Source organism: Drosophila rhopaloa, unplaced genomic scaffold (genome assembly GCF_018152115.1).
Source record: "Drosophila rhopaloa isolate 14029-0021.01 unplaced genomic scaffold, ASM1815211v1 contig_2, whole genome shotgun sequence".
Taxonomy (NCBI): domain Eukaryota; kingdom Metazoa; phylum Arthropoda; class Insecta; order Diptera; family Drosophilidae; genus Drosophila; species Drosophila rhopaloa.
Genome location: NW_025335083.1, coordinates 24,972,953 through 24,997,078, shown reverse-complemented (window position 1 = coordinate 24,997,078; position 24,126 = coordinate 24,972,953). Strand labels below are relative to the sequence as shown.

Genomic DNA, 24,126 nt, shown 5'->3' with positions numbered 1-24,126 from the left:
AGTTGATCGAATTCGCATTTGCCGTTGAGAATCAAGCACAAATTAAAATTGCATATTTGGACAGAAATTATCTACTACTTGCTCACTCATATTGACGAATTTAAAAGTACCCCTGAAAAAAGTCTTTAAATATAAAAAACTTGCGAATTTCTCTTTTTGGTATCTCCAATTTTATAGTTTATTAAAATAAGAAGTAAATCATAAAATAATACTGTAGTACTAATATTATTAAAATTTCTTTAAAAATAGTTGGATCATTAAATTGGGAAAATACTAATTAGAAATCTTTAGAGAAAAATGTACACCTGTTTTTGTAAGTCCCATTCCAATGCAAGGTTATTCAGGCTAAAATATTATAAGATTGCGTCAGCACAGGCTAGATTTGAGGAAATGGTCAAAAAAAGGTTTTCTATTAAATTGATAAGCGTTCAAAGACTCTTATCAAGACAGCAAAGTAAGCTCCACAAATTTATTTTCCTTTTCAAGTTCATTGTATTCGCGGATTTCTATAAATAAAAACATCTATTTGAATCTTGATGAAAAGGCGAAATATATTTTTATTAACATTAAAGTGAGTTTTTTTAGTTCCCTAACAATCCCAGCGAAATATACAATTTGTTTTGTTTGTTTTTGGTGTTCAATAGATTTCTTTATTGCATTTGTTTATCATTTTTTATATATATTTGTTCAATTATATATATATAAATTTATATATAATTAGTTTAATTTGGTTTGTTCATGAATTATTGAGAGAACAATTTGTTTTGTTTAGTTCAAATAGTATACAATTTGCTTAACTATACAATTAAAAAACAGTTTCGAAATCATAGCGAGAACAACACAACGATATAAACAATTGTTTATATCCATTTTCTATAGCTTGCAATATTTAGTATTAATTTAGTTATTATTAATGCTTTGTTCATTGTAAAAACTTAACAAATGTTTTGCAAACTTCGTTTATTTGTTGCCCATCTTCGATCTCAATGTTGCTTAAGTTTTGCATCCTATTATTTTGCTTGCTTTTGTTCCTTTGTTTGTTCTTAGTAATTATTATGTTTATTCTTACAAATATGTAGACAAAATGCTTGCTGAGAGATATATATTCAAAATGTACAAGAGAATTAGCTAATGACTTGCGAAAGTAAAATCAAAGGAAAGTCGGGGAAAACAATTTGCAAACCTGTTTGTTTTTGAACCACGCGAACTCCAAAATACTTTTTTTGGGCTAAATCCACCCACCTAACCCCTAAGCAGTTTGTAAACTTTTTCAACAAATTCAAGTTAACTGAACGGAACTGTAAGGAATTCCCAACCGCTTCTAGATTCTTTGTTTGTTTTAAAATTATTCGTGGAAGGGGAGAAGGGTTCCGAATAAAATTTATTAGAACTAGTTTGCATTTTAAGTGGTAGAAATTTGAAATTTTCGTTAAGGTCTCTCTGTTTGTTGATATGTAAGCCAACTGTTCAGGTTGGGAAAATATAAGAAACGATTATTTCTCAGCTTACCGAGTAATCCCAGCATGCAACTGAGTGATGAGAGAAAAGTGCCAAGAGATGGAAAATTTCGTTTGTTTTTCCTAAAAACTTTTGCGTCTTTCGTTGAGGAAAATCAGCACCTTTCGCATTTTAAGTTCGGGGAAAAGTTAAAGTCAACACGTGCCTGGCTTGAATGGTTTTTTAAACAGTATATGTACTTTTTGATTGGTTCCTGTTTAATTAAGCTTCGCTAACACCGAGTTTGAGTTGGAGTCTTCCTTTGTAAATATATCAAATTAAAGCTTTCAAACCGAAGTCGAGTCTTTACACAACGCATAAGGAACTGGCAAACCTAGTTGTAAAGCATCTAGGTTTATATACACTCCTCGTCGATTTAATATCTATGGCTTATGTAAAAAATGGATCGTTAGTAAGCTTGCATTCGGTAAAAACACTATGTATGGTTAAAAACGTTGCCTTCGCTCTGTCTTGGTTATCTCTCGATGGTCAAATGTTGTCGTCAAGCAATTGGATTATCTATATTTAGCTAAGGTTATGTTTAGGTTCGATATTGATAGGTATGTCGTGATATGGTGAACGAAACTTGCGAGTCTATTTATTGCCTTCGATCAGAGATGGCTAGATCGTTCTTATAAAATATATGTTTTTTAAATGTTAACCACAACACAATATTTAATACAGTTCAATTCCGGAATTAAAGCAAAATTTATTTGTAAATTTTATTTGAATAGTTTTCCATAAGGATTATTGCTTTTTATATCTGATGTGTTTAAAAATAATGAACTAATTTATGAAAAGAGTAAAAAAGCGTAAACCATATAGTTGGTTATTTAACTAAACCTCTTCCGACACTCAAAGAATACTTCTAATAATAAATAGAATCACAATTGATTTGATTTTGAGGCTGTTCTCCAATGTATTCCGACTCTAATGTGAATATATGATATTCATTTCGATATTTGGTGTATTAGACTCTTTGAAACACAGTGAGTGATATGACTGAAATAAGGACCATCGATGATCAATGATAAGTGAGGCCATCTCTGAGACACTCCTTCTTCGTCCTCTTGCGAATACGTATGCGAAGGCTGTGATATCGAATAGATATTGCTTATTTGGGGGATATGGGAGAGTGTATAGATATCAGGTGGCTTGGGTCCCTTGGCTGCCTTGGTGACTTAGAGGAAGGCCTTCTTGCTGGTCTCCTGTGTGGTCGTGGTTGTGGTGGTGGAGATGCCCGAGTCCTTGCCCACACTCGCAGTGGTGGACACGGCAATGCTGGGCACCACCATGCTGGGTGGTGCTGCTGGTGGAGGTGGTGGTGCAGCAGTGGTGGTGCTAGTTCCCGATGCAGGGGGCGTGGCTGCCAGGGGGGTGGGTACTCGGGGCTGGAACGAGGGCTTGCCCATCGCCAGGGCAGGATTTAGGTCCAACATTGTCCTGGGACTCATCGCCACGATACTAGCGCCCAGTGGACCTGCGAAAAGTTGAGCAACTTTTTGTTTTTAACCCCGCCACAGAAAGGATTATCGGTTTCGGTGGGATAGGAAGTAGGTGGGTGGATTTATATAGCCGGAAACAATAGATAGATATATAGTAGGTGGAAATCCAGGAGAGTAAGAGAAAAACAGAGAAAGAAAAAGAAAGAGAGAGAGAGAAATAAATATTATTTTCATTAAGTCGGTTAGTCAAGCTGGAGAGTCCAAATTCGGTAAACTTCGAATTTTATTATGGCAGGTGGGAGATACATGTTTTCATTTTCAAAATTGCTGATGGTAATTACTGGGTGCACTTGGTTACTACGATATACGAGGGGTGGGGTGGTTTTCTGAGGGAGGTGTAACACGAACACGAGTACAAACATCACACACATCGACAACTATGAAACACTAATCACACTCTAAGACTCGGGTCAAAGTTCAGGTCACATGCAGCATGCTCGATAAATAGTCATATAAATACACACACAGGAGGCTAGATACAATATATCTGCAAACTACATTGGGCTAAGATTTCCGCTCATGTGGATAACTTGGACTCAGGCAGAGGGGTCAGCAGTGGGGGCGGGGGCGGGGTCGTGGCAAACTTTGTAGAATCAAATGCTGGGAAATCGGATTGGTGAAGGTGGCTCTATAGTTTCTGCTTGCTACGAACTAGTTTCAAAGTTTTTCAACTATTTGACACTTTTGGTTTGGGGATTTTTCGGGTTGGAAGAGAACAAGAAAGTTGGAAGTTGTTAGGGGTAGATAATAAAGGTTTCTTAACCAACACACACCCGCCCAGCAGAGTCCGAGTTTTGGTTAGCTGATAGCATGATAGATGAACGAACCGAGGATTTCTTATCGCTTTACATTTTGTATTTGACTGAGGTTTCGTTTTGATTTCGTTTCGTTTTTTTTTCGATTTTGTTGCTGAGTTTTTTCTTGTTTCTTGTGTCTGGCTTAACAAATTACAAAATATCTTTCTGGTTCTGTTCTGTTTTTTGTCTTAGTCGAAACTGAAGGCCATATCTGAAATACAAGAGTTCGAGATAATACAAAGTTGTTTCCATGTTTTTTGATCAATTTTATATAGCTAAGGGATCTCTGATTCGGGGCATTGAGACTAAAACTAAAAAATCCACAAAATTACACACGCACACACAGAGAAAGAGAAGATACGGTTACAGATCTGAATATATATAGTATCTTATACATTATACACTGGCAACCAAGAAACGAACGAGCCAGAACTGAAGAACAACACGTACACGATATATAATATATAATATTATTTATGTAAAGATAGGTGGAGAAATATAGAGAGAGAGAGGAAAACACGTAGAAAATTACATATTGTAGTTATATATACGATTATATAGCAGGTTGAAGTGGTAGTAGTAACAGTAGATAGCAGTAGCAGACGTCGCCGACGCGAGTAACGAGTAATCATAGTAATCATATGCATATCTATAGCTATATGGCATCCAGATATATGTTCTTCGATCCAACGTACCACGATCCGTTTCAATATCTGATCTTTATCCAGTCGTCGGGCTTTTCTCTCTACTTTTCCTTTCATTTACTCATAGATCAGTTTGCCGAATTCTTATATAGAAATGATCATCTCTCATTGCAAGTTTCAGCTTGGAAGTAATGGTATGGGGGATTATTGGTTCTTCGGCTGGTTCTGTTGTTGTTGATGTTGTTGTTTCGTGGTTCATGTTGTTGTTGCTGTTGTGTTCTGCGGCTTAGAGCAGCCTGCTCTTTTTGCCATCACGCGGTTTGCCAATCATTGTTGTATATTCATCTATTTACACAAGATTTTGGGGTTTGGATTGGATCGTTTATCAATAAAATTAAATTATATTAAAAGTAAACGAAAGTACATGGAGCAAAGATATCAACATGAAAAATCAAAGGTTTTAATAGGTATATATAATAAAGAGTCTCGTATCTGGGTATCATAATCATTGAAGAAAGGGTATATATATATATATATATATTGGTACGATACATGTTCTTGTATTTTGCTGACTCAATGGAAAAAGTAAATCCTAAACTGATTGGAGGGCGATGACTTTGAATATACAAGTATGCCTTCGATGGATGGAGAAGGGGTGAAGGTCTGCTTATTAAATGATGTGGTAATGACTTGAATCTTTGGCTTTATAGCTGGCGTTTGGGATATTTATGGAGATCGATGAGTTGGAAAAAGGAATATAGAAAAAATATTTATATTAAATGTAACCTTTCCAAGCTTTAGCCTTCGGTTATTGTGTTAAATATATTGAAGAACTTTCTTAAGAGCAACTAGGCATATGATTTCGGTGACCTTTTTGAGTACATTAATTTAGTTAATTTAATTTTCCATTTACATTCCAATCGATTTCCCATTTTTCCTCCATAATCCACCATTATAAGTCCCATTGAATTAATTGCGTGAAATGAAAGCTTAGCTCGAAAGTTATAAAATGGAGTATGAATAAAGAAGCCTTAAATGCATGGTAATTACATAGAGTACATATATACACGTACACGACGAATGATATGTTATATAATGGATATTGAATAGCCGAAAAGGGGAAGCGCACCCAAGATCATAAGTCCTTTTGGGTTAAAGATTCGTATTTCTTGGCTGTACAAACTGGGCTCTTAATATACTATCAATTACTATTAATATTCATTTGCCAGGAAAAACTGCGAGACGGCACAAAGGATAACGAGTATTTATTACTGGGTTGTGTGTTGTAAAGTTAATCCATTGAACTCGATTACTTTCGTACTGAGGGTGCAGCTGTGCGAGCTTTTAAAGACGGGTTAAGAACTTTGTTGGCTTGGTTTGGCTGGTTTACTCGTTTTTGGTACTTTTAGTGGTATACTTGGTTTTTTGGCGGTGCCTTTTTGAAGCGCAGCTCGGTTCAAATGGGTTTTTTTTTTTTTTTTTTTGTGGCTTTAGCTTGATGCTTGCATTTGCTTGGATAGTGGGGATCGGTGTCAATCGAGTGAGGACACACAAAGACTCACCTGACTTGGGGCTGACCAGGTCCTTCGTTTTATTGTTCATGCGACGAGGCCCCGTGCCCCCGGATCCCATGGGACCGGAATGGGGACCCGAGCCCGGGGTGCCACAGCCACTGACACCGCCAGGGGCACCTGCAAAATAAACATTTGTTAAGAATTTCCAAGAGAATGTTGTACTTTAGTAACTATAGATTCAATAACTTTAATCTATTCTCTTAGCACCACTTTAATTATGCAATGTTCTTCCCAAAATGTACTTTACAATAGCTTTTAAAAAATTTCCCCTTGTTAATTTTATCTTATAAGACTTAATTGGTTTAGTAGATACAACATAGCCATTTATTTATTTCAATCAATAAAATGTTAAATCCCTTCTAAATTAATTGAAATTATTACATTCAATTACAAAGAAATTTAATTAGAAGAAATTAAATTCCTTTGTAATTTTCTGATCTCTTGATTTCTATTCATTCATTTCCTTTTTTATTCCTAAGATACATATTATCAAGTGCTTTGTTAATTATTTTACAGACATTCATGAATACTTTTTTTTTTTTTTTTATGGACAGCACTTATTGGTATTATTAAAACCCCCTCATAGTGGTGCTTTTTGAATCCGAAATATGTTTCATAAAATAACTAAATAATATCTCTGAGGATTTTGTGTATTGTTGGTTTTTAAAACTCTTGAAAAATCTCTTGTTGTCCCAGAATATGTACAATTTTTGATATTACCCCAATGAACAATTTGTGTTTGGCCCACTTTTCAATGACAAGTTCGACTTTCATTTTCATTTCAATCCTCAACTGCTTTGTAAATTAATTTGTTTTGAGTTTCTTTTATCGGGATTATTAAAAAACCCCTCTTAGTGTTGTTTTTCGGGTCGGAAATATGTTTCACGCAATAACTATATAGAGTCTCCGAAGATTTGACACCTGGTTGGTCTCAAAAACACATGACAAATCTCTTGATGTCCCGGAATATGTACAATTTTTGATGTGCTTGTGAGTGGGTGTGTTGCCCCAATGGACAATATTAGCTTGTCCCACTTTTCAACGAGCTCACAGATGGACTCACCTGGCAGTCGGGGCTGTCGCGGCTGCTCGACGGGAAGCACTCGTCTCCGCTTCTTTGGCAGTTTGGCCCTGGCCTGCGTGTGCGAGTAGTACATGGCGAAGTTGCTGACGATGACGGGCACTGGCAGTGCGATGGTTAGTACGCCGGCGAGGGCGCACAATGCGCCCACGAACATGCCGATGTAGGTCTTGGGGGCCATGTCCCCGTAGCCCACGGTGGTCATGGTGACCAGGGCCCACCAGAGGCCCAGCGGGATGCTGTTGAAGTCGTTGTGCGGATTCGGCTGGATGCGCTCCGCGTAGTAGACGAGGCTGGCGAAGATCACGATGCCCAGGACGAGGAAGAACACCAGCAGGGTCAGCTCCTTGGCCGAGGCCCGGAACGTCTGGATCAGGATCTTCAGGCCGGACGAGTGGCGCGTCAGCTTGAACAGACGCATGATGCGGATGATCGAGAAGAACTCGAGGATGTCAGCGTTCTCCAGATGCGATGCGAATCGCTGAAGCACTAGATCGATATAAAAACTAAGCGTCGCTATGTAATCTATGATGTTAACAGATGACTTGATGAATTCGCACTTGTTCGGCGATGAGATAAAGCGCACCTGGAAAAGGAATAGTATTATTTTTAAATTTTACTCTTAGCAAAATGGGGTTATAACTAGTCAGGATCTCTATGAACTTAAGTTTGCAATTTAGGGCTTAATTGAAACATTTTTGAAATATTTTGTTTAAAAACTGTTAACTGTCTTAAATATTCACTTGACATTCTGACTATTTAATACCTTTTATTCAATCTCTTACCAATATTTCAAAGGTAAACCACGCATTGCATACGCATTCGATATAGAAGAAGGCTATGTGCGCATTGGTCTGGGTTTTGTCCAAAAACCAGCCGTTACTTCCATTCGCAGTTTTCACTGTAATATTCCGGACATAGGGCACCCGCATATCGGGATGGGTCTTCAGGCAGAACGACAGGATCGAAATGCAGATGAAGAACACCGAAACCACGCCAATGGTCTGAAAAATAAATACATTTATGAGATGATTAATGCCTTAATTTGCCTTGAGATTTGTTCACTTTTTTCAATTAAGACAAATGCGACGCTGAATACAAATTGCAAAACTAAAATCTAAAGCACTTTGTAATTACTTATTAGATTGCTTTTAAATGGAATTTTTATGTGGGTGTTCTCCTTACTCATTCGTAAAATTGTCGAAATTATTTATAGCTTAATTGAAATGAGAATTTAAGTGTTTGTTCCGCCAAATGAATTTCTATATAATTTGACCTAATGCATTCAAAAGTTACAGTAAATTAAAATGAAAATATACTATAATTTTTTTCATAGACTTTTAATATAGGCAATTCAAGCTTTGGACTTGAAGAAGTAGTTGCCTTTATTAAATAACAACATTAGCGGATATTCCACTTACCTTGGCGGCATTGGAACTGTAGGGCTCGTCGAACAAGGACCAAATGCGCGGCTTCATCTCCTGCCACCAGGATATAGTGCCTTTGTAGTAGTCCTCCTCGAACCCAAATTTGCGTGCCAATTCCTCGTCGGACGGTTTTTCCGTATCCAGATCGAGACGATCCAATACGGCGAGGGTTTCCTGAGTGTCGCGATGCTACAAATGGTTCAATAAAAATGTTGTTAAATATTATTAATAAATTTGAATAGGTAACTGACCTGTGTATAGGTCATCCAACAGCAGGGCTCCACTTGGTTCGAGTCTAGGCCCCAAAACTCCAATTCCTCTTCAAACAGCGGTCCGCAAACATCTGTGGGATAATGCAGCTTACCGGTTCTGGAAAATCCATTATGTTAGTAAAATTAAAAGTATGGTAAATAGAACTACCAACCCACCTGTAATAGTTGAGCACTTGTGCGAAGACGCCCGGATGCCGATCAAAGAAGTACTCATTCAATATCGGATCGTAATTGGCCAGGGCTTCGGTCAATCGCGATAATCGCGTGGCCGGGATCTTTTTCAGCGTGGCCTTGTAGGTCTCGTGCCTAATGCCACCCACATTGAGCACCACCCGGTTCTCCGAGTCCATATTGATCAGGTTCATGGCTGCATGCGCATAGTGTTGCATATTTTTAGGTATATAAGTCATTGTCTCAATTAGGAAATCAAAAGTCAATCATAAGGAATTAAGTTTGCTGGTGGGCAAACGAACTGAAATTGTTGAAAACTTTGTGAGCACCGTCTGTTGATTTTTGTATATTTAGAGAGTGATTCTTAGCACAAATTAAAATGAATCGAATCAAGTATATAAAAATGATGTTGTTTAAAGATATAATGTGTTTCATCATTTCATTTGCAGCTACTTCTTAGAATTATGGTATTCAGTGTACGTTATTTTTTTGGTTGTTTTTTACTACATGCGCTTCTGCAAATTAATTAAAATATTTTGTGGGTGGTTGTTTTCCTTTTTTTGGTGGGTGTTTTGTTAAGTGAATATTTTCGATTTGTTTTGATTTTCTACTGGCCAACCTGAATGCTTTTTGCTGTCCTTGCCCACGATTTTTGCAGTTCTGTGTGCCCCTCGTCCAAGGCGCCACACTCTCCTGTCACTTCCTCCGATCCACTTTTCGGCACCCTCTGGGGATCAGGTCTCAAGCCCGCGGACTCCCACTTGAAAATGTTTATCCAGATGTTAGGGACAAACCCAAAACATCCTAGGGATTGGACTACTCACTATGCTGGGGCTGGATGGGACAACATGGCGCTGAAAGATAAGTATTTATAATTCTAAGATCATTTCTTTTACTTAAAACATTACATTTTCCAAATAGTTTACAAAATAGTGCTTCTTTCTTTTGTAAACTCACGGCAAAAGTTACTAAAATTATTGTCGAAACCTATATTTTATTGCAATATGAGAATCTAAAACGGCAGTTTATAAAAAACCATTACATTTTAAAATCAAAGAGCCATATGAAACTCAGTATATCTTATGCGATCCCTTCATTTTAATGGCTTATAATTATGAGTTTATGACCTAGACACATGTGCTGAGTAAAAAGTCTATTACTTACGCACGCACAACTATTTTAAGAACTCTGAAATTGGGGGTAGCTAAAAAAGGTAATATGCACGATAATAAAATACTCTATTTTGGATCGCTTTTCGGATTTAATTAAAGCCATTTAATGATATAGAAAACTTATTTATATAAGAATGTTAACAGTCTTCAACAACAATATTGAATTAAATTTAAATATCCATCAAATATTCTCAAAAGTCTGCCCATAAACAAAATTCACCTGACCTCGCCCCCGAATGTTAAGCATACAAATCATCGATTCTAAATCAATATTTTCTGTATACAAATCATTGAAAAATATCTACATATATTTAATTTCATTTCAGTGAGTGGCCAACTTTCGCACATCTTCAATTTATGGCGGAATACGGAAAGCTTGTTTACTTTTAAAACAATGAATATGGATACGTGATTTCAAATCCCAATGATTAAGTTATGTGCAAAAGTGTGCCGGATGAATTTGGTTGAAATAGGTGTTACCCCTTTTATTAATTTCCGTTTTCCGAACTAGTTGATGAATGCATCCTATGATTCAATGCCTGGATTCACTTTATTTAGCGAGTATTTCTACGCCGCATAAATATTTAAAATCAACAAACTCAACGCTCAAAATAAGGCCATCTATTTGGAAAATGGGCAATAATATTCGCTTCGATTGAATTGACCCATTAGCAGCTCGTGAAGCGCATCCCACTTGGGTTTATCTTTTCTTTTCCCAGATCTAACTAAATATAGTCCAACCATATCATCGATAGCGTCATCAATTTTTGGAGAGTGGCACGGAAAAGACTATATTGTAGTATATAAAAAAATAAATACAAAAAAGGAGCAGAACGTAACGGAATAATGAAATTGCCTTTCGTGATTTGCACAAAGGCAAATATTTGTTCTTAAACAATATTTAGTTTTGGCGCTGCATTGTTTACACTCTCGCACGCACAGATACAAATGTATCTAGATACCCATGGGTACAGCAGCGGTCAAGAAAATGGCACCGGACTTACGGAAAATACTTAAAAGTCGCATTTAAATTAGCATATGAAAGATGGTTAGATCTTCAACAGAATAATTGGATAATATTATAATATTATTGAATACTAATCATTGTCTACAATAAAAAGAAGAAATGCAAAAAAAATGTTAGTTTTTCAATATAAATAGTTTCATGACGTTAAATCAAGCCTCCACTTCCCTTAGTATTTTGCCTATGCCAACAGGCCTATTATTTTGGCCTGAAGTGTGTGAACGAGTATATTACATACACAAAGTGAGCAACAGCGTTTAGTCCGTCTACTTTTCGGACCAACTGTCTGTCTGTCCGGGCTGTTCTTTTTCTGTTGTCGATTCTCATCATTGTCCATTGGATGTTTACCCGCAACCGGCGGCCCCTCAATTTCGGTTCTCGATTTTCGAATCAGCGCCATAAAAATACAAAACAACTCACACAATTTTCATGAGGCTTTATAAACAAAACAAACAAGCCAAACACACGCTGAGGGCAGTTTTCCTGCCCAGGAAAGTGGTGGAATTCAGTTGCAATTAATGCTAATGATTATGTTATACACACTCTGTTGCCAAATTCTAGCTTAATATTCATGGGTTTAAAGTGTACATATATACATATGCTGCATGCACATATATGTAGCCGCATTATTAATTCACTTCTAATGAGCAGGGGAGCCTTCAAAGCTACCCTAGAAAACACACACTTCTTGGCCAAAAACCAGAAGTATTTAAAATGAGTTTCGGCTTTTTCTTCCCTCCTATTTTTTGATACCGAATTTCCTTCCCCCAGAAAAAAAAACATTACACGCAAGTAGAGTAGTTAGAAGGTGGCTTAACTGCCTTTTGGGGGGCAAAAATGGAAAATGGGGGAAATGGGGGTGCACACACAGTAGGTCAGGAGTGTTTTGTAAGTAGCGTGTTTTTGTTGTGGTATGAAGTTGCCTGCCTCGGTTAACTTGGCGTATACTTGATATACATACACACACATAGTAGGACCTACACGTGTGTGTTGTCGTCGCGCACGCATCGATTTTTCCGTTTTTGGTGTATCACAAACTTCCTTATTGTCCGACTTTAAAGGTAAAGCCAAGTAATGCTCCTCGAACCGCCCAGATATACACATTCCGCTGGCCTTATAGCCATCCATCGGATCCGAGGAAGAAAACCATATCCCTATCCCGCCTTCCTCTCGACCTCTCACCTATTCTCTCATCCTGCGGCCTCGTTGCGCTCTGCCCATAAACATAGTTCCGATACTGGGATTTCTTCACTCTGCACACAGGAAAACCAACGGGAAAATGCAGGAAAAACGGGGCTTTTTGTGTTTCGAAAAAATTGCAGGGGGCAAGGGGAGAACTAAACTTAGGACTATTACACTACTAAACTACACTCGTTTTCTTTTTTGGGGGGGCGCCTCCTTTCTCTAATTTTCTTTCTTTCCGGGGAGTTGGCCGTCCGTTCTCTTCGCGCGCGCGTTCCGAACCGTTCGAGGCGATTTTACAAACTGAAAAGGAATCCGAACAAACTGAATCAACACCGATGGAATTTTCACGCTCCGTTCTCTCTGGAGGGATGTTGATATTGTTCTTCATCTCGATGTACTCAGAAGTGAGTACATGCGCAGTGCATTTCTTCGTTTCCGTCTTTCTTTTGCTCTGACATTCACTTGATTATGGCGCCAAAGTGCAACCCTGCGTATGAGTGATGCGTCGCTCTAAAACTTTGAGCCAGGGTTTCCGTCTATAAATTTATAAGACTTTTCTAAGTTTGTGAGCTTACATATTATTTATGTACTAATTCAATACATAAGTTTTTACTTGTCGTATTTGTTTAATAAATTTAGAAAGTAAAATGCCCTTTATATACCCCTTTAACCTTTTTACAAGTCATCCGAAACTTACAAATAACTAACATGAAAATGGGTCAAAAATTTGACCAACGTTAAATTGAAAATTTTGAATGCAGATTTTTAGAGAATCTAATCACGAGTCTTTAGAGGTATGCCACTTTGGAATCGGCTAAAGTTTGGTAAAGTTATGAACTCCTGAAGTCGAATTTTTAGTCACTCTTTTGCAAGACATCGGAAAACTAAGTAATAACTAACATGAAAATGGGTGAAAAATTAGACCAACGTTAAATTGAAAATTTTGAATGCAGATTTTTAGAGAATCTAATCACGAGTCTTTAGAGGTATGCCACTTTGGAATCGGCTAAAGTTTGGTAAAGTTATGAACTCCTGAAGTCGAATTTTTATTCAATTTTTTTGCAAGACATCGGAAAACTAAGTAATAACTAACATGAAAATGGGTGAAAAATTTGACCAACGTTAAATTGAAAATTTTGAATGCAGATTTTTAGAGAATCTAATCACGAGTCTTTAGAGGTATGCCACTTTGGAATCGGCTAAAGTTTGGTAAAGTTATGGACTCCTGAAGTCGAATTTTTAGACACTCTTTTGCAAGACATCGGAAAACTAAGTAATAACTAACATGAAAATGGGTCAAAAATTTGACCAACGTTAAATTTAAAATTTTGAATGCAGATTTTTAGAGAATCTAATCACGAGTCTTTAGAGGTATGTCACTTTGGAATCGGCTAAAGTTTGGTAAAGTTATGAACTCCTGAAGTCGAATTTTTAGTCACTCTTTTGCAAGACATCGGAAAACTAAGTAATAACTAACATGAAAATGGGTGAAAAATTTGACCAACGTTAAATTTAAAATTTTGAATGCAGATTTTTAGAGAATCTAATCACGAGTCTTTAGAGGTATGCCACTTTGGAATCGGCTAAAGTTTGGTAAAGTTATGGACTCCTGAAGTCGAATTTTTAGTCACTCTTTTGCAAGACATCGGAAAACAAGTAATAACTAACATAAAAATGGGTGAAAAATTTGACCAACGTTAAATTGAAAATTTTGAATGCAGATTTTTAGAGAATCTAATCACGAGTCTTTAGAGGTATGCCACTTTGGAATCGGATAAAGTTTGGTAAAGTTATGAACTCCTGAAGTCGAATTTTTAGTCACTCTTTTGCAAGACATCGGAAAACTAAGTAATAACTAACATGAAAATGGGTGAAAAATTTGACCAACGTTAAATTTAAAATTTTGAATGCAGATTTTTAGAGAATCTAATCACGAGTCTTTAGAGGTATGCCACTTTGGAATCGGCTAAAGTTTGGTAAAGTTATGAACTCCTGAAGTCGAATTTTTAGTCACTCTTTTGCAAGACATCGGAAAATTAGAAATAACTAACATGAAAATGGGTGAAAAATTAGACCAACGTTAAATTGAAAATTTTGAATGCAGATTTTTAGAGAATCTAATCACGAGTCTTTAGAGGTATGCCACTTTGGAATCGGCTAAAGTTTGGTAAAGTTATGAACTCCTGAAGTCGAATTTTTATTCAATTTTTTTGCAAGACATCGGAAAACTAAGTAATAACTAACATGAAAATGGGTGAAAAATTTGACCAACGTTAAATTGAAAATTTTGAATGCAGATTTTTAGAGAATCTAATCACGAGTCTTTAGAGGTATGCCACTTTGGAATCGGCTAAAGTTTGGTAAAGTTATGGACTCCTGAAGTCGAATTTTTAGACACTCTTTTGCAAGACATCGGAAAACTAAGTAATAACTAACATGAAAATGGGTCAAAAATTTGACCAACGTTAAATTGAAAATTTTGAATGTAGATTTTTAGAGAATCTAATCACGAGTCTTTAGAGGTATGTCACTTTGGAATCGGCTAAAGTTTGGTAAAGTTATGAACTCCTGAAGTCGAATTTTTAGTCACTCTTTTGCAAGACATCGGAAAACTAAGTAATAACTAACATGAAAATGGGTCAAAAATTTGACCAACGTTAAATTTAAAATTTTGAATGCAGATTTTTAGAGAATCTAATCACGAGTCTTTAGAGGTATGCCACTTTGGAATCGGCTAAAGTTTGGTAAAGTTATGAACTCCTGAAGTCGAATTTTTAGTCACTCTTTTGCAAGACATCGGAAAACTAAGTAATAACAAACATGAAAATGGGTGAAAAATTTGACCAACGTTAAATTTAAAATTTTGAATGCAGATTTTTAGAGAATCTAATCACGAGTCTTTAGAGGTATGCCACTTTGGAATCGGCTAAAGTTTGGTAAAGTTATGAACTCCTGAAGTCGAATTTTTAGTCACTCTTTTGCAAGACATCGGAAAACTAAGTAATAACTAACATGAAAATGGGTCAAAAATTTGACCAACGTTAAATTTAAAATTTTGAATGCAGATTTTTAGAGAATCTAATCACGAGTCTTTAGAGGTATGCCACTTTGGAATCGGCTAAAGTTTGGTAAAGTTATGGACTCCTGAAGTCGAATTTTTAGTCACTCTTTTGCAAGACATCGGAAAACTAAGTAATAACTAACATAAAAATGGGTGAAAAATTTGACCAACGTTAAATTGAAAATTTTGAATGCAGATTTTTAGAGAATCTAATCACGAGTCTTTAGAGGTATGCCACTTTGGAATCGGATAAAGTTTGGTAAAGTTATGAACTCCTGAAGTCGAATTTTTAGTCACTCTTTTGCAAGACATCGGAAAACTAAGTAATAACTAACATGAAAATGGGTGAAAAATTTGACCAACGTTAAATTTAAAATTTTGAATGCAGATTTTTAGAGAATCTAATCACGAGTCTTTAGAGGTATGCCACTTTGGAATCGGCTAAAGTTTGGTAAAGTTATGAACTCCTGAAGTCGAATTTTTAGTCACTCTTTTGCAAGACATCGGAAAATTAGAAATAACTAACATGAAAATGGGTGAAAAATTAGACCAACGTTAAATTGAAAATTTTGAATGCAGATTTTTAGAGAATCTAATCACGAGTCTTTAGAGGTATGCCACTTTGGAATCGGCTAAAGTTTGGTAAAGTTATGAACTCCTGAAGTCGAATTTTTATTCAATTTTTTTGCAAGACATCGGAAAACTAAGTAATAACTAACATGAAAATGGGTGAAAAATTTGACCAACGTTAAATTGAAAATTTTGAATGTAGATTTTTAGAGAATCTAATCACGAGTCTTTAGAGGTATGCCACTTTGGAATCGGCTAAAGTTTGGTAAAGTTATGGACTCCTGAAGTCGAATTTTTAGTCACTCTTTTGCAAGACATCGGAAAACTAAGTAATAACTAACATGAAAATGGGTCAAAAATTTGACCAACGTTAAATTTAAAATTTTGAATGCAGATTTTTAGAGAATCTAATCACGAGTCTTTAGAGGTATGCCACTTTGGAATCGGCTAAAGTTTGGTAAAGTTATGAACTCCTGAAGTCGAATTTTTAGTCACTCTTTTGCAAGACATCGGAAAACTAAGTAATAACAAACATGAAAATGGGTGAAAAATTTGACCAACGTTAAATTTAAAATTTTGAATGCAGATTTTTAGAGAATCTAATCACGAGTCTTTAGAGGTATGCCACTTTGGAATCGGCTAAAGTTTGGTAAAGTTATGAACTCCTGAAGTCGAATTTTTAGTCACTCTTTTGCAAGACATCGGAAAACTAAGTAATAACTAACATGAAAATGGGTCAAAAATTTGACCAACGTTAAATTTAAAATTTTGAATGCAGATTTTTAGAGAATCTAATCACGAGTCTTTAGAGGTATGCCACTTTGGAATCGGCTAAAGTTTGGTAAAGTTATGGACTCCTGAAGTCGAATTTTTAGTCACTCTTTTGCAAGACATCGGAAAACTAAGTAATAACTAACATAAAAATGGGTGAAAAATTTGACCAACGTTAAATTGAAAATTTTGAATGCAGATTTTTAGAGAATCTAATCACGAGTCTTTAGAGGTATGCCACTTTGGAATCGGATAAAGTTTGGTAAAGTTATGAACTCCTGAAGTCGAATTTTTAGTCACTCTTTTGCAAGACATCGGAAAACTAAGTAATAACTAACATGAAAATGGGTGAAAAATTTGACCAACGTTAAATTTAAAATTTTGAATGCAGATTTTTAGAGAATCTAATCACGAGTCTTTAGAGGTATGCCACTTTGGAATCGGCTAAAGTTTGGTAAAGTTATGAACTCCTGAAGTCGAATTTTTATTCAATTTTTTTGCAAGACATCGGAAAACTAAGTAATAACTAACATGAAAATGGGTGAAAAATTTGACCAACGTTAAATTGAAAATTTTGAATGCAGATTTTTAGAGAATCTAATCACGAGTCTTTAGAGGTATGCCACTTTGGAATCGGCTAAAGTTTGGTAAAGTTATGGACTCCTGAAGTCGAATTTTTAGACACTCTTTTGCAAGACATCGGAAAACTAAGTAATAACTAACATGAAAATGGGTCAAAAATTTGACCAACGTTAAATTGAAAATTTTGAATGTAGATTTTTAGAGAATCTAATCACGAGTCTTTAGAGGTATGTCACTTTGGAATCGGCTAAAGTTTGGTAAAGTTATGAACTCCTGAAGTCGAATTTTTAGTCACTCTTTTGCAAGACATCGGAAAACTAAGTAATAACTAACATGAAAATGGGTCAAAAATTTGACCAACGTTAAATTTAAAATTTTGAATGCAGATTTTTAGAGAATCTAATCACGAGTCTTTAGAGGTATGCCACTTTGGAATCGGCTAAAGTTTGGTAAAGTTATGAACTCCTGAAGTCGAATTTTTAGTCACTCTTTTGCAAGACATCGGAAAACTAAGTAATAACAAACATGAAAATGGGTGAAAAATTTGACCAACGTTAAATTTAAAATTTTGAATGCAGATTTTTAGAGAATCTAATCACGAGTCTTTAGAGGTATGCCACTTTGGAATCGGCTAAAGTTTGGTAAAGTTATGAACTCCTGAAGTCGAATTTTTAGTCACTCTTTTGCAAGACATCGGAAAACTAAGTAATAACAAACATGAAAATGGGTCAAAAATTTGACCAACGTTAAATTTAAAATTTTGAATGCAGATTTTTAGAGAATCTAATCACGAGTCTTTAGAGGTATGCCACTTTGGAATCGGCTAAAGTTTGGTAAAGTTATGGACTCCTGAAGTCGAGTTTTTAGTCACTCTTTTGCAAGACATCGGAAAACTAAGTAATAACTAACATGAAAATGGGTGAAAAATTTGACCAACGTTAAATTTAAAATTTTGAATGCAGATTTTTAGAGAATCTAATCACGAGTCTTTAGAGGTATGCCACTTTGGAATCGGCTAAAGTTTGGTAAAGTTATGGACTCCTGAAGTCGAATTTTTAGTCACTCTTTTGCAAGACATCGGAAAACTAAGTAATAACTAACATAAAAATGGGTGAAAAATTTGACCAACGTTAAATTGAAAATTTTGAATGCAGATTTTTAGAGAATCTAATCACGAGTCTTTAGAGGTATGCCACTTTGGAATCGGATAAAGTTTGGTAAAGTTATGAACTCCTGAAGTCGAATTTTTAGTCACTCTTTTGCAAGACATCGGAAAACTAAGTAATAACTAACATCAAAATGGGTGAAAAATTTGACCAACGTTAAATTTAAAATTTTGAATGCAGATTTTTAAGGAATCTAATCACGAGTCTTTAGAGGTATGCCACTTTGGAATCGGCTAAAGTTTGGTAAAGTTATGGACTCCTGAAGTCGAATTTTTAGACACTCTTTTGCAAGACATCGGAAAACTAAGTAATAACTAACATGAAAATGGGTGAAAAATTTGACCAACGTTAAATTGAAAATTTTGAATGCAGATTTTTAGAGAATCTAATCACGAGTCTTTAGAGGTATGCCACTTTGGAATCGGATAAAGTTTGGTAAAGTTATGAACTCCTGAAGTCGAATTTTTAGTCACTCTTTTGCAAGACATCGGAAAACTAAGTAATAACTAACATGAAAATGGGTGAAAAATTTGACCAACGTTAAATTTAAAATTTTGAATGCAGATTTTTAAGGAATCTAATCACGAGTCTTTAGAGGTATGCCACTTTGGAATCGGCTAAAGTTTGGTAAAGTTATGGACTCCTGAAGTCGAATTTTTAGACACTCTTTTGCAAGACATCGGAAAATTAGAAATAACTAACATGAAAATCGGTCAAAAATTTGACCAACATTAAATTGAAAATGTTTAATGCAGATTTTTAGAGAATCCAATCACGAGTCTTTAAAGGTATGCCACTTTGGAATCGGCTAAAGTTTGGTAAAGTTATGAACTCCTGAAGTCGAATTTTTAGTCACTCTTTTGCAAGACATCGGAAAACTAAGTAATAACTAACATGAAAATGGGTCAAAAATTTGACCAACGTTAAATTTAAAATTTTGAATGCAGATTTTTAGAGAATCTAATCACGAGTCTTTAGAGGTATGTCACTTTGGAATTGGCTAAAGTTTGGTAAAGTTATGAACTCCTGAAGTCGAATTTTTAGTCACTCTTTTGCAAGACATCGGAAAACTAAGTAATAACTAACATGAAAATGGGTGAAAAATTTGACCAACGTTAAATTTAAAATTTTGAATGCAGATTTTTAGAGAATCTAATCACGAGTCTTTAGAGGTATGCCACTTTGGAATCGGCTAAAGTTTGGTAAAGTTATGGACTCCTGAAGTCGAATTTTTAGTCACTCTTTTGCAAGACATCGGAAAACTAAGTAATAACTAACATGAAAATGGGTCAAAAATTTGACCAACGTTAAATTTAAAATTTTGAATGCAGATTTTTAGAGAATCTAATCACGAGTCTTTAGAGGTATGCCACTTTGGAATCGGCTAAAGTTTGGTAAAGTTAAGGACTCCTGAAGTCGAATTTTTAGTCACTCTTTTGCAAGACATCGGAAAACTAAGTAATAACTAACATGAAAATGGGTCAAAAATTTGACCATAGTTCAATTTAAAATTTTGAATGCAGATTTTTAGAGAATCGAATCACAAATCTTTAGAGGTATGCCACTTTGGAATTGGCTTACTTTTGGTAAAGTTATGGGTTGTGGAAGTTCAATTATGGGACACCTGGTTCCAAGTCATCGAAGACTTGGAAATAACTAATATGAAAACTTATTCAAAAATGCAGATAACGCCAATACCCATAAATTAAACTATTTTAAATTGTTCTTTAAAGTTGTTTTATAAAAGATTTGGGAACGTAAGAACTGAAGTACAGAGCGGTTGAATTAAATTGGCAAGCAATTAAGCGCTTGATTTAGAGAAAAAAGTTTCTATTTTGGTTGGGCAGATATTAAGTACAATTTTAATTAAACTATTTATAAAAATCAAATGCATTTTGCTAAGTGACGAAATGGGGAAATGGTGACGGCAGATGTGGAAAAATGAGTTTTGGTCCTAGCAAAGCGGTATTTGCGTACATAAAGATGAGTATAAAATAGTATAGAGGATCCAAAGTCCAATGCCTAGGCCTGCTGTTCCTCGTTTCCGTCGGGCGTGGTGTGCCAGACATGTCCCATTTCCAGGGCCTGCAATTTGAGCAGCTCCTTCTGGCTGTCCTTGGCCTGAAGGTGGAAAACGCTTTGCTATGAGGAGACAAGCACCGATTAATTGTAATCACATTTTAATCTTAGTATCATATGCAATGCATGGCCAGTAGTTATACCTCAATTGAACCACAGACTCACCTTGACCTCCTTGGTGGTCAGCACGTCCATTTTGTCGTAGATGATGGCGTGCAGGCCGAGCTCCTTCAACAGCTTGATGGTGTCCTTGGAGTTGTTGTCGTCGCCCCAGCAGAATAGCACCAAGCCGCGCTCCTTGGCCAGATTCACCTAAAAGCGTCCGTAGCTGAGTGATTCACGACTCGAGAGTGGATCATGTTACCTGACTGGGGTCTCGCAGCAGGTCCTCCGTGTGTGCCACAACGCCCAGGAACTCCATGGCCACCGCATGCCAAACGGCCAGTTCCATGGAGTTACCCCTGGGGTCCAAATACTGCTTGTACTTCGTAGTCCTGCCAAGCGTTAGAAACATGACGGGAAATCGATTTTGCTTGAATCTCAGAATGGTACAGATATCAGGATCAAAACAACTAAGAACCACCCTGCGATTCCCAGCCTTTCGCAGGATCACATCCAATATACAATCGATATAGAGATTTCTATCCACCACATGCTCGAATTCCTCCTCCATTTTGCCGTCCTCTAGCCTTTGGGACCACTTAATTTCTATATTGAAGCCCACATGGACATCCAGGGCGTCCAGAACGTCGGCTAACTGGGGGAAGGGTTGGTGCTCCAGCAAGTCATCGTTGTGAAATGAGCGCGTTTCCCTGGAAAGACCCTCGGCTATGTGATAGACCTTCAGTTTCTTCAACTGCTCCAGCGTTAGCTCCCTCATCGGTAGGGCCAGGAAATCGTGTTCCTGCATGCTGCACTTGGACTTTAGGGAGACATAGATCATGAAATCGTGATACACCACCGGCACCAGATCCTTGCTGAGCTGAACATCGAACTCCACCATATCGGCACCATGATCCGCGGCATTCTTCAAGGACGTAATGGTGTTCTCTCGAATCACAGCATCCTTGGCCTTGAAGCTGGTTCCCGAACCACGATGACCCACATCCAGACCCCTCCACTTCTTGTTCCAGTATCGGGCATAACTGACACTCATATCCATGTGTGCACATTGCGAGGAGGGCTTTACGATAAGATAGCCCAGTCGCATCATTCCCAGAGGTCGATGGCCCTTGGCACAGGTGATTGGCAGCTCCAAGTTGCCCTCGGAACGCTTGAAAAGATTGGGCAGCACATAGTGATAGCCCAAGTGATTCGGCGGTCCATCTTCTTTGGCGACTCGAGAGCTGTAGCTGTACAAATCAATCAGATAAGCGGTGTTTTCAAAGTCTCCGACGGTCAGATGGAATATAACCAAGTCGGTGGGTCCACAGGCCGTGCCAAACTGCTCCTGCGCTTTGATTTCGCACTCGTCGGCACTCAAGGTGACCACCTCGCTGAAGGCAAAGGCCGTGGAGGATTCTCCGCCGTTCTCCTTGGTGTCGTGCGTGTCATTCGACAGGGAGTCCTCCAGAGGCGAAAGGGGCGTGAGGGACTCACAACTGGCACTCGGAATACTCAGGTTCATGGGCGTAACCTTCACCTGTATATGCCTTCTCTTCATGCGCTGCTTAAACGTGAACGGGGCATAAAAGAACTTGAGCTGGACCAGAGTCTCCTTCGTCAGCCATCCCCGATCCACCTTCTCCTGGCCCCTGAACGATCCAAATATATCCGTTTGCTCCTTGGCGGGCCGCTCATCCAGTTCTTTGATAGTTCTAGGCTGCAAGGAAGGGGCTTTTTTTAGTCTGGCAATTTTATAGGCACACATTTTTGAGTCCCATACGAGTGCATACAAATCAAATCCCATCCCGAGTCCAGCTGGATTTTTTGACTCTACTCGTATAGGGTCAGTACATAATCAAATTGTAAACCTGTAATTGGGTTTCCCAACGACGGACCATCAGTTGCTCGGCACTTGGATCGACGGCACAGACCATATAGCGATACTCAGTGTCGCAGTGACGCGGAACATAGACCTCTCCCGTCCAGAGATTGCTATCCTCATCGTCATCCTCCTTGGACAAGAGGGCCGCTCCCGAGTGCTGCCAATTTCCCAGGGCCTCACAGTTGCCCACGATGGCCAACTGCTCGTTGGCGGCCAGATTCTGGTTCATCAGGACCCTAAAAGTCCACAGTCGGTTGGTTGTTATATCGCCAAAGATCCTTCGGGATCCCAATCGGCTGGCGTTTTCCGAGGACGAAGGACACGAGGATGGCGCTGCCATCGCATCCTCATCGCCATCGTGGGAAGCCAACCAGTTTTGCATTCTGTTGGGGTCAAAATTTTTAATTAATAAATATTTATACAATTGCAAAACAGAAAGTATGTTTAAGCTTGATAACAAAAGAAGATATTATGAGTTGAAAACATCATTATCATTAATATTTTGATAATGAGTGAAACGTTAAAAAATACACAAATTTTTTGATAAATTTTAATTCGATTTAAGAGATGTATAATAAACTTTTAAATTTAATAGTTAAACATATTTACATAAATGAGTTCATAAAAAAATGCCCATTAAGTTCAAGTTTTGTGTTTGGAAAGCTGTGACAGCTATCAAAACATATACAGTAAACAACCTTCGGACCTTATTAAATCACTTGCACCGAGTGACCACTGTACTCTGTAATTTTTAATGACGGTCACAAGTTGATAATTTTATCGAGTGCAAGTAATGCCATTATTTTAACACACACGATTAATTGCATTTGTTGTTATTGACCTTATCAGCGGGTGACGTAAATTATTTTTATCACTTACTTTGTGTGGTTGCGTGCTGAACTAAACGAAAACAAAAGGCAAATCGCTTTGTTTTGTTTTGGTTTGCTGCTGTTTTCTTCCTCTACTTTTTAATTTCCCTCAACTTTCCTAGATTTTCTTGGTTTTTCTTAGAGGTGCGAAACTATAACAAAAGAAATGTGCAAACTGAAGAATCGCCCAATTTTCTACTCATAGCAGCTGTTTTTTTTCACGGATTGTAGCTAATAAACACGCGATTTTTCACTTTATGCCGATATGGGGGATTAAATATATAATAATACCAATTATAGTGGACAATACTATATATTATCTGCCCGATTTTAGCGCCGCGAGGGCGTCCGATCCGACTATAACTGTGAGTTGCATTATTTTTTCAAGGGAAATCGGGTCGCCGGTGGGAGTGGGAAAGGAACATTCAAACGAGTGACCGTTTCGCAGAAACCGGATATTACACCGTTTTTTGAAAAATAAATCCCTCAATTAAAAACATTACGGATTTTATTCATTTTATTTAAAGACCAATTACTCAAATTTTATTTAAGACAAAATAAATATTAAACATAGAATATATTAATAAAGTTTATTAAGTTCCTTTAAAACATATTTAAGCCATAATGAATAAGGACACCAGTAACATTTTGAGAAAGAATTTTTAGTTATTGTATACGGATTTAAGTTTATA

General features: G+C 36.9%; 2 protein-coding genes across 15 annotated transcripts; both read right to left on the bottom strand.

Moving 5' to 3' along the window:
- Positions 1–654: 654 nt before the first annotated feature.
- LOC108042591 (potassium voltage-gated channel protein Shaw) lies at positions 655–12,630 on the bottom strand. Of its 13 annotated transcripts, none has more exons than XM_017120926.2 (10): positions 12,347–12,630; positions 9,793–9,822; positions 9,588–9,728; positions 8,954–9,269; positions 8,777–8,894; positions 8,520–8,714; positions 7,884–8,102; positions 7,081–7,684; positions 6,006–6,134; positions 655–2,995 (listed from the first exon to the last, which is right to left on the bottom strand). In XM_017120926.2, the coding sequence occupies exons 4-10, from the start codon at positions 9,205–9,207 to the stop codon at positions 2,679–2,681; spliced, it is 1,836 nt and encodes a 611-aa protein (XP_016976415.1). In that variant the 5' UTR covers positions 9,208–9,269; positions 9,588–9,728; positions 9,793–9,822; positions 12,347–12,630; the 3' UTR covers positions 655–2,678. The 13 variants fall into 13 exon arrangements, 7 of the variants coding, with proteins under 7 accessions (XP_016976415.1, XP_016976414.1, XP_016976417.1 ...); XR_001769218.1 differs by adding an exon at positions 4,495–4,788 and having other exon boundaries at positions 2,877–2,977; positions 9,588–9,822; XR_001769214.1 differs by adding an exon at positions 4,332–4,788 and having other exon boundaries at positions 2,887–2,995; positions 9,588–9,822.
- Positions 12,631–20,219: 7,589 nt separating this feature from the next.
- Positions 20,220–23,856, bottom strand: LOC108047247 (glycerophosphocholine phosphodiesterase GPCPD1). Of its 2 annotated transcripts, XM_017127355.1 has the most exons (6): positions 23,726–23,856; positions 23,445–23,586; positions 22,552–22,948; positions 20,943–22,400; positions 20,744–20,890; positions 20,220–20,641 (listed from the first exon to the last, which is right to left on the bottom strand). In XM_017127355.1, exons 3-6 carry the CDS (start codon positions 22,945–22,947, stop codon positions 20,522–20,524), a joined length of 2,121 nt encoding a protein of 706 aa, XP_016982844.1. In that variant the 5' UTR covers position 22,948; positions 23,445–23,586; positions 23,726–23,856; the 3' UTR covers positions 20,220–20,521. The 2 variants fall into 2 exon arrangements, with proteins under 2 accessions (XP_016982844.1, XP_016982845.1); XM_017127356.2 differs by lacking the exons at positions 23,445–23,586; positions 23,726–23,856 and having other exon boundaries at positions 22,464–22,558.
- Positions 23,857–24,126: the final 270 nt, after the last annotated feature.

Bases quoted from the DNA above. Each gene is read 5' to 3' on its own strand.
- LOC108042591 (XM_017120925.2), bottom strand. From the start codon at position 9,207: ATGACTTATATACCTAAAAATATGCAACACTATGCGCATGCAGCCATG. The intron at 8,895-8,953 runs GTGGGTTGGTAG...TGGATTTTCCAG, and splicing joins CAAGTGCTCAACTATTACAG to AACCGGTAAGCTGCATTATC. The intron at 8,103-8,519 runs GTAAGTGGAATA...TTTATTTTTCAG, and splicing joins ACAGTTCCAATGCCGCCAAG to ACCATTGGCGTGGTTTCGGT.
- LOC108047247 (XM_017127355.1), bottom strand. From the start codon at position 22,947: ATGCAAAACTGGTTGGCTTCCCACGATGGCGATGAGGATGCGATGGCA. The intron at 22,401-22,551 runs GTTTACAATTTG...CCTTCCTTGCAG, and splicing joins GTTGGGAAACCCAATTACAG to CCTAGAACTATCAAAGAACT. The intron at 20,642-20,743 runs GTGAGTCTGTGG...GTCTCCTCATAG, and splicing joins TGACCACCAAGGAGGTCAAG to CAAAGCGTTTTCCACCTTCA.